General features: G+C 49.6%; 1 protein-coding gene across 1 annotated transcript; it reads right to left on the bottom strand.

Moving 5' to 3' along the window:
• Nucleotides 1-2,101: 2,101 nt before the first annotated feature.
• Nucleotides 2,102-10,032, bottom strand: AREG (amphiregulin). Its single transcript, XM_030026437.1, has 6 exons — nucleotides 9,881-10,032; nucleotides 9,565-9,747; nucleotides 6,738-6,921; nucleotides 6,130-6,288; nucleotides 4,261-4,363; nucleotides 2,102-3,313 (listed from the first exon to the last, which is right to left on the bottom strand). Exons 1-5 carry the CDS (start codon nucleotides 9,921-9,923, stop codon nucleotides 4,276-4,278), a joined length of 657 nt encoding a protein of 218 aa, XP_029882297.1. The 5' UTR covers nucleotides 9,924-10,032; the 3' UTR covers nucleotides 2,102-3,313; nucleotides 4,261-4,275.
• Nucleotides 10,033-12,893: the final 2,861 nt, after the last annotated feature.

Here is a 12,893-nt window from a genome sequence, read left to right as displayed (position 1 = left end):
CTGTTACACATCAGGACCATAGCTCAAGCAGAAAAAAACATTACTGCTTGCTAGAAGTTATAATTGATTAAAAACATAATTAAGGGAATTTTTTTTTAAAATGCAAAGCTGTATATCAGTTCTGAATTTACAGTTACGTATGTCATTCCCGGACAGGGAGATTTGCCCTTAACTCCCTGCACTAAATTTCTCAAAAAAGAATTCCCTCAGCATACACAGAAAACGTTTTGCAGCGCTCAGCAAGCCACCGCAAGGAACACGGGAAGTTCCCTGCCTAGCACAGGACAGCCGTCATCTCTCAGGCACAGAAAAGCTCTGCTCTGGTAGCAAGCACTATAGCAATGCTGGATGTGACTGACCCACAGCAAAAGTCTTCTCTACGAGGGAGTTGCTGGCTGCCCTACCTCTCAGAAAATCTGGCTGTAACCTAAAACCCTAGAGCGGAACAAGTCTTCTATGAAGCCTGCCCTCCGCTGTTCACAAACTTTCAGCTAAGGAGACTCGGCAACAATTCTCCTTCCTGATTACTGATACAAGTTCCAATTCCAAGCCAGGACAACGCCAGCTAACACTCAAATTTTCAAGAGTCCAGCCTCCCAGAAATAGCTCAATTAGGCCTAACTGCCTATTTTTGGAAAACACCCTCCGGTCCACTCGGTAATCAGAGTATGAAAAATATAAAACAGCCGGAATTGACAAATTAAACTAGTAGCTTCACTCCTGTTAGGCTTTCAAGCTGGGGAGGAAAAAGGGAAAACAGCTCAGTTTTCTGTGCTAGCATTGGTTTAGCCTATCAAGTAGAAAAGCTGATAGTTACTCCAGGAAGAAGACTAGAGAAATAAGTGTTTCTGGAAGAAGCCTCTCACAGTTTTCCAATGGGAGTTGTAATCCAGCCCCAGTCTCACTAAGCTATGGCTTGGTTACCACCGAGATTGGGCTTGTTTACTCCAAAGCAAAAAGCTTGGCATGACTGACAGAAACAGCTTTTCTTGCCAGAGCTCTAATAGCAAATGTCTGCGGAAAAGCCGCTTGGAGAAGTGCTGTTTACTCTGGTAATGAAGCAAGTTCCCTGGAATGAAGTCTTGCAATCTTCCCAAGAGATGTTGCAATACATTTACCTGTACCTCAGCTACATACCATACGAGCTGCTTTCAAAGTCTGAGAACTACTTGCAAAGTCAGGAGGCCAAGGCAAATGCATCTCAGCTACTCTGGACAGGACTACACTCTACTACACTGGGTACACAACTCAGGTCGTAATTAAAATTGGTTGTGCATTTTGGTAGGTTTTTTTTCTTCCCTGCTTGAAGCTCAGCCACAGCCAGGGACAACTCTCAAATATGCTTTTGAGAAAAGGGCCTCAACACAAGGTTCTCAATCATCTGCTTTATAACTGTGGTTTTAAAGCCAAACACCGCCTTGACGCTCATTTTTTCAGGCAACTCTCAACTTAGACCCCAGCTCACTGCTAGACATATTTAGAGGGAACATCAGCACACAGTTCAACTAATAACTACCTGGGGAGGAAAAGAAATTCAAGGCAGACTGTGGAGGCCAAGGCTCCCTTTCTGTTTAGGGAGTCACTGACCTGAGGCTATTCTGCTTTTCCTCATTTATTTAAGAGCAAGTTTCAAGCCGCTGTCCAACTTCTCCCTGACCGCATAGAGATTAAAGGCTCTCCCCTCTCTAATAGTCCCTCCTCTTTAGTCCAGTCCAAAGGGCCACTCATTTGCTCAAACTTCAGTTTAAGATTTTGCTTCCAACAAGGTGGCTTACTTAGCCCCTCCCTAATCCAGTAACTGAAAGATTCCTTTGTAGTTGAATTAAGTGGACTTCCTACAGAAACAAGTACTTGCATTTGCACATTTTGTTTACAAACAACTTGCACTCTTGTGAGAGCACCAAGCTCATACCTGACACATGGCTACAGTTCTTCACAGCCGTACTTTGTGCTCTGAAGTGTTGAAATTCCTGCTTTGAGGAGAAACCGAGCTCTAATTTCATGTGTTTACATGTACTCCCGAGAGCAAGAAAAAAAATCTTACCATGATTAGGTTATGTAAAAAGTTTAATTATAAAATAAATAAGTTTGTTATGGAAACATTAAATATTAAATACAGTAATAAATATTTACACATTTACAGATATGACTTGACAATTAATGGTGTTTCTCTGCTACCAAAAGAATTCTGCTCTGTTTATACAGAACACATTCACTCTTCCAGGAAGAAACTGAACTCAAATAATACTCTGTGCTCAAGACTGCATGGACAGTTCAAGAAACCAAGGACACTTGGGTCAGAAAAGTTTGAGGTAAGTTGAGTTCTTTGCACCAAAGGTAGAGCACAAGAGACCACTGCTTGCAGAGTGTCAGTGCATGAATTTAAATCTTCACAGGAACAGGTTCTCCGTCAAGTTCAACTGACTGGATCTCATGTGAAGCATTTTATACTTTAAGTGCTGCTTAAAGCAGCATCGAGTATCTGGGTAACAGAAGTAGCTTTGTGTTTATAACTGATGGGTCCAGGCTTATAAGCTTCTTTGAGCATGGATCTTTTCCTTCAGATACAGAGCTTCAGATCTTGCATTTACGGTCTCAGCATCCTGAGGAGACTAATTCTAACTCAGGCTAGCGCACACACAAATGGATAGCTCCACTCACACAACAAGTCCTACTGAATTCAGAGGGATTACTTTCCACACATACAGTAACAGAACCCAGGTGTGGCTGACAAAGATCTGTCACCAACGCCCTGCAAGTCAGAACTAGAGATGAAGTTCTTTGAAGCTGATATCAACAGTGAGCACAGTGACAGCAGAATTAGGTTTTTCATCCACTGAGGTCTAGGGAGGGAAGCCATCCAGAGCTCTTCCCTTTTTCACTTTGGGAGAGAGAACGGAATCTTCTCCCCTGCATCCATTCCAGAAAGCTACAACAAGCTCTCTCCCTTAGAGTCACAGAGCTGCCAAAGGAGACTTGCTAACAGAATAAAGTCCATCCACACAACAGCAGAGACTGGAGCTCCAGGACTGATAGAGAGGGCTCGGTAGCAGTAGTCTCTAGCAGGTCTTGATAGCAGGTCCTCTACCCCACAGCAGCAGCTCCTTCCACATCATTGTGCCAAGATGTAGTGGTAACTGTCCTCCCCAGCAAGCATTTCAGCAGCAAGTAGCATGTTGACATCTCCTTGCAGCAGCCTCTGTCTTGATGAATCAGGGCTTAGTGGCAACAGCTCCAGCCCACAGTGTCCAGGTGGATGTGTCAGGTAGCCAGAGGTACCCTGCAGCTTGGCAGTGGCCACATGAGAATTGTTCTGTAAGGGGCAGACCAGGGACATTAATCACCACCCAAGACACGAGCACTCTGCGCTAGAACCACATCAAACCTACATCTGAGGCAGGCAGGTTAAGGATGTGCAAACACCTGAGGACACTCTGCTGGATACTCTTCAGCTTCAAGTAAGCTTTGGGCAAAACACTCCAATTGTCACTGGGCAAAGCTGGACAAGGTCTGTAGCTGACATGTGGCAAAGCAAAAATCCTGAGTTCTGCCAGAACTTCTCAGGACTATCCTTTATGGTTTCCTCCTTCAGCTCGTAGTATAACTCCTATTCAGTAAGGGTCCTCAAGTCTGCTGTTAGGTACACTTTCGCTCAGAAGAAACCAACTTGCTTGCTCATTAAAATCCACTAGGTTTCTCCCAGGCGTGATCCACCTAGGCCAAGGAGCTTTAGCACTCAGTTGCTATGACAGTATGAAACTTGACTGAGAGGCTAACCATGGTGCTCACAGAATTGGCAGCTTGGTCTTGGTTTACAGCCTCTAAGCACCAGAAACTTTCTCATGCCTTGCAGAGAAGACATGAAAATGCTCAGTACTTCTCTTATGAGGGGTGATGATTCACTTGGCTGCTGCACCATCTTCCATGATGGAAGTCTACCATGCTTTCTTGCACTAAACCTGCCTCTGCCCAGGTATTCAGGATTTTTTCTTCACAAGTCCACTTATCTCAGTACAGCTTCCTATCCTCACTTCTTTAAGACAGCAGCCAGAAAGTTAACAGAGCTGTTCAAGAACTAGCACAACTCGGGTGGTTTTGGGAAAGCAGAAAACCAAGCCAGTCATTCACATGTAACCTATGTGTTTCAACGCACTTCAAGTGTTAAAAGCAAACACTAGCTTCGCAAAACATGCATGCAATTCTCACGTGGATAACTCCAGCCTGGAAGGACTGGAAGGCATTTCAAGTCAGCTTTCATACCTGCTTTCTCCCCATTTACACACCAACATGGCCATTTCTGTTTTCTTGTCGAAGTTTTTTCCTTTCTTCTTTCTCTTCATACTGAGGACACTTTTTCCTGACCCTGTGGAATTACAGCACGTTAGAGGTCATTTTGAACCTTGACATACATCCTGTTGTTTCCAGCCCCCACATCCTCTGCAGCATTTAGACTCAAGTCCTTTGAATCCTCAGGCAATTCCTCAGCAGCAGGAAGTTTCAAGCAAGGCAGTTTTTAAGCATTCAGCATCAAGCAGTATCTGACGATAAAGTCAAGGAGCCCCTGAGTTAGGCACTGCCTCACAGAGCCAGGGCTTCTTGGCTTAAGCCCATTTGGGTAGCAAGATGAAGAGGGTTTATTGATGGAACTGCACAAAGTGCCAGGAGGCTTCCTGGGGGACACATTTCCTGGTGGCTTTAGCAAATGGCTGCAGGGACCAGACTGCTTTCCTCCTCCCCACAGCAGAGCCCTGTGGACTTCAAGTATCTGAAGTTCCTGTCCCCTTGATGTGTCCCTTAAACACATCATAAGCAAGCTGCTTACTGGTTTTCTCCCACTTCCTCCAGTCTTTTCTAGTGACTGTTCCAAACTGACCATCTACCTTGTCTGGATTAAAGTACAGATTCATGAACCTCAAGCTTGTGAGAGTTCAGAGCACGAAACAAGTACAATCCTATTCCATGGCTCACTCCAGAAAGTAAGAATGATCATTTACTCTTACAGCACTACAGAACTGGTTATCTCTCCTAGCAGCAAGGAATGAGGCAGTGTTCAGAGAACAAGTGTCCATCCCAGCATTCCTCAAGTTCAGATCTAAATATGAAGCAACTGTGAAAAGACAAATGCACACCTTGTTTCCTGAATTGCAGGAAAGAGTACAGCACGTACCCAATTCAGTTGATGTACTGCATCAGGATCTAAAATTAGACTGAACTTTTGAGTTTCACCTACAATATCTCAAGCCCTAATGTGGTGGAGCTGCAGTGTCGGAATTGGAGGACTGCTCCAATACTCAGGAAACGCTGGAGTCTGGCTTCCTGTGCTGATTACCTAACCTGAGCACAAACTCCCAGCAAACACACAGGCAAGAAGCAAAGACACAGGCAAGCACAAGCTGCTGCATACTGCTTTTTAGCAGGTGCACAGACTACTTCGATATATGGCTTGAAACACGTATCCAGAAAAGCTCTTCTAGTTCATTCACAACAGGACCCCAGATTCAGATTACCCACCACACTAAACTGTCAGCAGTTAGTTAGGCTGGAATGGTTGTTCCCTCCATCTTAACAGCAAGTAGCACAGTACTTGGGACTGACAGCATTGACTTCCCCATATGCTTCCCTCCCCAGTATTAAGTATTTAAGCCCAGCAACGTCCATTAATAAATGGACGTTGGAGCACCTTTTCCTTCCCTCCAGCTGTGTACCCAGTTGTTGGATAATAACCAAGCGCGAGGCTGTTACATTACTGCTTGCAGGCTTCTCCACAAGGATTAGGGCAGGCTCTGCTGTGTCAGCATTAATGCTCCTCCTCCACTTTCTGCTGATGTTCTGCACCACTGTAACTATCCCGGTTGTAGCAAGAGCAGAAAGGCTCTTGTTTTCCAAACGTCAGGGTCACAGGCTGCCCACAGCCAATAGCAAGACAGGGTAAGTGAACACTTAAGTCACCTAGGAACTCCTCAGACCTTGCTTCTACCCTCAAGACATATCCAAGCTGAGATAAGAACTCAGCCCTTTTGGATGCCTTCCACACAGGTAATTCAGATGACCTACTCACGTTTTGGGGCTACTGGACACAAGCCCCACTCACGCTTAAGCTAGACAGACACCAAAGAGTATAATACTTACTGCACTATCACAATGATAAGTACAGTAATGAAGCTGATGCTTGAGAGCAGGACAGCTACCACTACCAACACAGTCTTCGAGTAGTCTGCCACATCATTCTTCCTTTGAGTCTTCATGAACTGTTCACCACAGCGCTCACCAAAAAAATCCTGATGACACCTGCAAGTAAACATGAACACAAGTTCTTATCAGCTCCGGTGCTGTCTGGAGCCAAGGACACCCACACACATTCAAACCTGACTTAGACATCTTCAGAGTTTCCCATGAATCTCAAGATGCTCGCTTCAGAGCGTGTTCATGAAATGCAGTCACTGCTCTAGCACAAGGTTTGTCAGCATTTCAACAAGTCGAGATTAGTTTGGGCGTAATGTTCCAGGAAGACACGCCTTTTCATTCTTTTGGTTTGAGTTTATGACCAACTGATGAGTTCAGTGGCTTGTTATGCATCTCAGATTCCATCATCACTTAATTTACATGGCAGAAAGATTCTCAGTCAAAATATGGCAGGAGATGGATCTATGCCAAGTTGACACTGATTTTTCTCTGAGCTCTCAAACACCACCAGCTCATGCCAATCACACCTAACTCACAAGGTTCAAGTAACTTACTTGCAGGTCACCATCTGGAGATGTTCTAGGTATATGCATTCACCATGGATGCAAAAGTTTTTGTATTCCAATTCACAAGGAGTCCCTTTCTTTTTGTTTTTCCCTTTGTTTTTCTTCCTTCTTGATTTGCCAGCATTCTTCTCACCCCCCCTCTTTGTTGGCTTGGGTTTAACCACAGGTTCAACTGAAAAAAGGACAAGATGACTCAGTCTAGCAATGCTAAAAAGCTAGATTCTGCGAAAATTGAATTACAGAATTTGGTGAGGGGTAGGAGGATGGTCACTGCAGGAGAATCTGTGACCAGGAAGCATAGGATGCAAGTGAGCATGCAACTGGGCATGTCACACCCAGCACAAAGGCAGCAAGCTTACAAGCTCATGAAGCACAACTCTGTGCAATGCAGGCCAAAAGCAGCACGAGCAGATGAGCTGAGAGAGCCACCAGAGATGAAGAGCAGCAGAGCTGAAGGACTGCAGCATTTCACAGCTTAAGATACTTGAGTGAAACTGTGCAGGTCCAAGCATAGACCTGTAAAGAACACCGAGTTCACGCTGAGCCAAGCCATCCAGCAGTTATATCGAGTCAGATAAAAGGTGAACAGCCTCCATGGCTCTAAACTCTCCATTTGCATCCGTGATGAAAGGCATTATAACTCGCTAGATAGTCCTGGGCACTTGTAGAGGCAAGACGGCTTGCTATCCCAGTTAGCATACTTGTTTCTCCCAAACAACCTGCAGTGCTGTCTTCAGCAGAAGATAGTTCGTTTCCAGTTCTCCTACTTTGAGAGAAATGCCGAGTGCACCGAAGGAGCGAAGGCAGGATAGTTTGCAAGAGTCGGGTTATTTGTTCTGCCGTTTACTGTTGCCCCTCATTATCTCAATTAAGACAAACCTCTAGAAGAGTGTGGTTTAAAATGCTGGTGACTTAGTAGCCTTTGGATTTAAGCAAGGGCAATCATCTTCCTTTCACTGGGGAGAACAAGCTGAAGCCAGTCACTGACTAAGGGTCATAAGCTCTGTAGCTGCTCCATGCAGGCGTCAAAGCTCGATAGCATGGTTCTAGAGCAAGTTGGTAAAACACCAGTTCTCTGAAAAAGCCATCCCTTTACCATAGCCATAAAGCAAGTCTTCTCAGTGCAACACTGTGCTATTCAGGAGTAACAGTTAACTAAGTGAGTTTGAACAGGTCTTAAGAACAGTAGAGCTATTTACAATACTCTACAATTTCTCTATTGTGCTCTGCAGACCCAACAAACATTATTTTTGGAGTATTAATATTTTACCCAGAGCACTACGCATATAGGTGATCACCACAACAGGACACAACTGGATTTGACTACTTCATAACCCTGTATTTCTAGTGACAAGGCGAGAGCCTGCACAAAGAAACAAGGTGTAGTTCACTGTTGTCTAGACAGCTGATTGTTTTAACTTCTAGAGCAACAAGCCTGGCTTGAAGTTACTTAAAAGCAAAAACGCCTTCAGCAACCAGAACTCTGATTCAAATGGTATAAACTATATTAATATGCAAACAAGGAACACTGTTCCTGCAGCAAGGTTTCCTGTCCCTAGAAGCGTGAGCTTACTACCGACAGCCGAGGCCCCTATTCTGTCCAGTTCGACTTGATATTTAGGTTCACACTTTCATAATTGAAGCCGTTTCCATTCTTCCCTCTTCAAGGCTCAGCATGTCAGGTTGATCTCCGTGTCCCTGTCTGCAAGCTGCACAGCCAGGAAAGCCATCCGCAGTTGAATCATAACAGCTTGAAGGCTCCACAGATAAACCTCATGCCAAGTAGAAGAGCTGGTCTACAAACCAACCACGTCTGGTAACAATTCTGGTTTCTGTGCAGTTATACAACACTTAAGTCACCAAGCCAGTAGTTTTACAGGACTAACTGCTCAGTAACTCTGGCATTCCTGTTTACCCTGGGGGTCTTCAGCTGATAAAAAACTTCATCAAGGGTCCATAAATTCCCTAGACTGAACACCTGGAGCATGGTGCCCCTTCACCTAAGAGGTCCTTTAGTCTCATTCAAGTCTCAGGGTGTTTCCACAGGAAAAAAAAAGAGTAGCCAGATCCACCCTAGAAGGCAACAACACCAGCCTACTAACATCTACGGAGGTTCAAATCACTCACCGGTACCTGGCTTTGTATTACAACTGCACTTAGGCCAGAACCAACAAAATCCTCCCATCCCCATTGTCAGATGGGTTATTCAGATCTCCTCACAGCTTAACAAGTGGACAAATAACAAAAAAAAAAAATCACACAACAGCTATTGACAGTGAAGTATTGCCTGAAAGGTGCTTAACAAACTTTCCTGCAGCCGCTTAAGGGGGTTTAAGTGTCTTCTTTCCCATGAAATGTTAGTCAATTCCAATTCAAAGAAGCCATCATGAGAAAACACCCAGAAAATCCTTGAAGCAAGAGAGGCAAGGTGTATAAATCCCACCTTTAGGGCCAAACAGCACCCATAAACCCCAGTGATGTTTCCATGCTAAGTAGGTGGCAGCTACCCCCTCACAGCCCTCCTGTCAGGTTTATCAGGAGGAGAGCAGTACAGCAGGCAATCAGCTCACCTGCAGCTTCCACACACCCCAGTCGCACTCACCCCAAGTTTTCAACCCTGTCAGCCTATTTTAAATGCGTCAGTTTCAAGCAGAAGCACGCTTTTGCTCCGTACTCTACCAGCTAAGCGTAGCAGCCTTACGAGAGAGAGAAGTCGGAAAGAAGTCGGTGCCCGCCACCGGGGAGCCCCCGGCCCCGCCGAGCTGAGGAGCCCACCTCACCCCTGGCCCCGTCCCCCGGCGGGCTGCCGACTCACCTCGGATCAAGTCGTCCACGATGTACTGGTGGACGGGCAGCGCCTCCTCGTACTCCTCATCCTCCTCGTAATCGGGACCCGACACGGCCTCACCCTCGCGGGCCTCGGGCTCCCGCTGGCCGGGGTCCCCGCGCCGCTCCGGCTCCGTAGCGTTGGGCGAAGACCCGGCGACAAGCCGGCACGCTGTGAGACAAAATGGCGCCGTGGGCAGGGGGGCAAAGCGACCGCCGGCGCGCGACACCCCCCCCCCCCCCCCCCCCCCGCCCGCCACCTCACCTCACCGACCGTCCCCACACACACACACATACACACACACCTGCCACCACGACCAGCGCGGCGATCACCGCCACAGCGCGCATTGACGGTCCCGAGGCGGGCGGCTGTTGAGGGGGGAAAAAAAGAGAGAGACGGTTGTCGCGGCGGGAGAGCGGGGAGGCGGCGGCGGGGGCGATGCGCAGCGCTCCATGAGGAGCCGCCCGCCGCCGCCGCCCTCTTTATAGGCGGCCGCCGCTCGCCCGCCGGGACGTGGAGCGGCGTCAGCGGGGCGGGGCGGCAGGTGAGGGCGGGCGGGCGGGCGGCGCAGGCGCACCTGCCGCGGCGGCCCCGGGATGGCGGCGGGGCCGGTGTGGAGGGAGACGGGAGGTTGTGGCGGAGGCGGGCTGCTCTTTGCTCTGCCTCCCCCCCCCCCCCCCCGGCCCCGCCGAGAGGAAGCAGGGCAGATAACGGCAGAAATATTTTTCGGCAATAAATCTGGCGGTGGCCCTTCGCCTCGCTCCACGTGTGTGTGTGCTTGAGCGGCGCATGAGTAACGACTGAGTAACTCCCGCAGAGGAGGGTGGGCATGCATCCAGGCAGAGGCAAATGCGCTCCTCGGGGGCACTTTGGCTCGGCAACGCCACGGTAGCCCTGAGCGGAGGGCGCCTTACCATCGCCTTGCATAAGTCCTACTTTTAGGGGACGAAAACCGGGGTGGTGGGTTGTAACGCCCTGGTGTGTGTGGGGGGGAACCCAGAAAAGCCCTACGGGGGGCGAGGACGAAGGGATGGGTACCCCTCCGCTCCCCGAAAAGGTTTGGCACGGCACGGCAAGGTGGGAGGGCAGCGGGCGGCGATGCCGCCAGGCGTTGGGAAAGGAGGATCTGGGCGACCTTCCTTCTGACCAAGAGGGGCCGGAACGCTACTCACAGCTCAGGAAGCTGACGGAGCCTTTGCTCGAGGTGGTTGGGATCCAAGTTGCTCAGTCATTAAACCTTCTCCCCTCTTCCACACGCGCCGAAGGAGGATATGCGTCTCCCGGTGCCGTCTTTGCCGGGTCACACCAATCCCAAGAAGCGATGCCCAAGAGCTCTGAAAAAGAAGTTGCCGAATCGGTCGCTGGGACGTTAACCTGCGACAGACAGCCCCGGCAACCCTCCGTCAGCTCCTTTGTGCGTCGGGCAATTAAAACTGATTGTCATGAGCTGACGGCTTTACTGTCGGGCTTTTTTATTGTTGTGTTTCCTATGCCTTTTCTCATAGTGTCTACAGCAGAGGAAATACAAATCCTGCTCGGCTGCCGCAGCCCCAAGACAGAGAGCGCTCGGTCCAGCTGCAGCACCGGCAGGGAGTCGCTGAGCAGCTCCCGGGCTACAGCTCGGTCATCATCTGGGGGCAGCTGGGGGCTCCACAGGACCCCTCCTTTCCCCCTCGGACCGGAGTTCCCTTCCCACAAGACCCCCATAAGTCTCCCAGGGCCTGGCATTAGCAGAGACCGAGTGTGTGTGAGTAGGGTTTGCCCAAAGGCAGAGACTTTGGGGTTTGAGGTCTCTTCCATCGAAACGTGGGGTTGCTTGTGTGAGAACGGCCAAAGGGAGGTTTGTAAACTGGGAGTTTTCCTTCCACCCCGCCTGCTGCGCTCAAGGCCTGCTTCCTCGGCGAAGCAGTGCAGCTTCCCTCCTGAATTTTCTTTTTTGCAGCTGTTAAAATGAAGTATTTCTCCCAGTTTTTTATCAGAGATCAACTGGAAACATTTTCAATTAATTTTTTTAAGTTCAGTCCGACGAATATACTGAGCACTGAAAATTTCAGCCCCGTGCGCTACACTTGGCAAACTACTAAGCAACTGAAAGAAGCAGCTTAGCAGGGGAAAGGTTGAATGACCCGAGTGCAATTGCCCGTGTTACCTGCACTGTTTAGAGACCAAACACTGCATATCCAGCGCCTGACTCACTACGTTCCCTCTCTCCTCCAATCTCCAGCTGATGGCTCCGTCTCACAGACTGGCAGCAGCGAGGAATTTGGCTCAGCATGCTTTGAATTTGTCAGGCATTTCACAGACTTCCTCCTGCCACTCCTGCTTCCTTGAAGAAGGGGCAGCCTGGCATCAACCATCAACTGCTCCTCGGCATGCAGAAAACACAGCAAGGTGGTGATGGCCACCGGTTGTTCACGGAGAGGTTCAGGTGGGACATAAGGGGAGCTCTTGCCAAATGGCAGAGCCCTGGCAAAGCCCTGCTTGGCTGCTTCTCCGAGAGGGCACCTTCCAGAGGCCACGTGTTTCAGGACATTCAGGGTGGGATCCCGCCACAAGCCCCAGCTCTGCTGTGCGCTCTCGGGGAGGAGGCATTAAGCTTGGCCGTGGCCTTCTTCCAGGGCTGGAAGGACACTTGGACTCTGCCCCCAGGCTGAGCTCCCGGAGGATGTCCCCAGGAGCGGTGAAAGGAGGAGAAGCCTTGAGGGGGCTGCAAGGCTCACCCCCGTGGGCTGCCCCACGGCAGCTGGGCCGGTGGGGCGGGTTGCTGGGCCGGCGAGGGCAGGGCTCACCTTTGGGAAGGTGCCGGTTCCCCGTGGATGCAGAGTGCCACCTACTGAGCCACCGCTCCCGGCAGCACCCGGGGTTTTCCGGCGGGACACCAAGGCTGGGGCTGCTGCTCAACGTGCCCTTGCCCGCTCTGGCTGGTCCATCCCGTCGGTCCCAAAGGACAGGGAGCTTCCCCAAAGGCTGGTGACCCCAGTAGGGTCCACCTTAGAGATCAGCAGGGAGCCTGTGCAGGGAGCTGCACGCGCAGGCACAGCCAGAGTCTTTCCTTGGCGTCCGCCCTGAGCTAGACCTTGTGTTCCATGGGCCGGCGGCGCAGCGGGAGGACGTGGGCCGGTGGTACGCTGCCCCGTTCTTGCTGGTAGAAATGAACGCCTTGGGAGCCAGGCTGGTCCTTCCCGTGCCTCGATCATCTTTTTGCTAGCCCTGAGAACCTTCTGCGCATCCCGGGCTCAGAGAGCACCCACAGCACCCGGCGCAGGTGGCGTTGGTGCCAACTTTTTTCCCCTCCGGTCTCCATCTGCGTCTGTGGA

Source organism: Aquila chrysaetos, chromosome 1 (assembly GCF_900496995.4).
Source record: "Aquila chrysaetos chrysaetos chromosome 1, bAquChr1.4, whole genome shotgun sequence".
NCBI classification, from domain to species: Eukaryota; Metazoa; Chordata; class Aves; order Accipitriformes; family Accipitridae; genus Aquila; species Aquila chrysaetos.
This window is presented reverse-complemented; position numbering and strand designations above follow the sequence as displayed.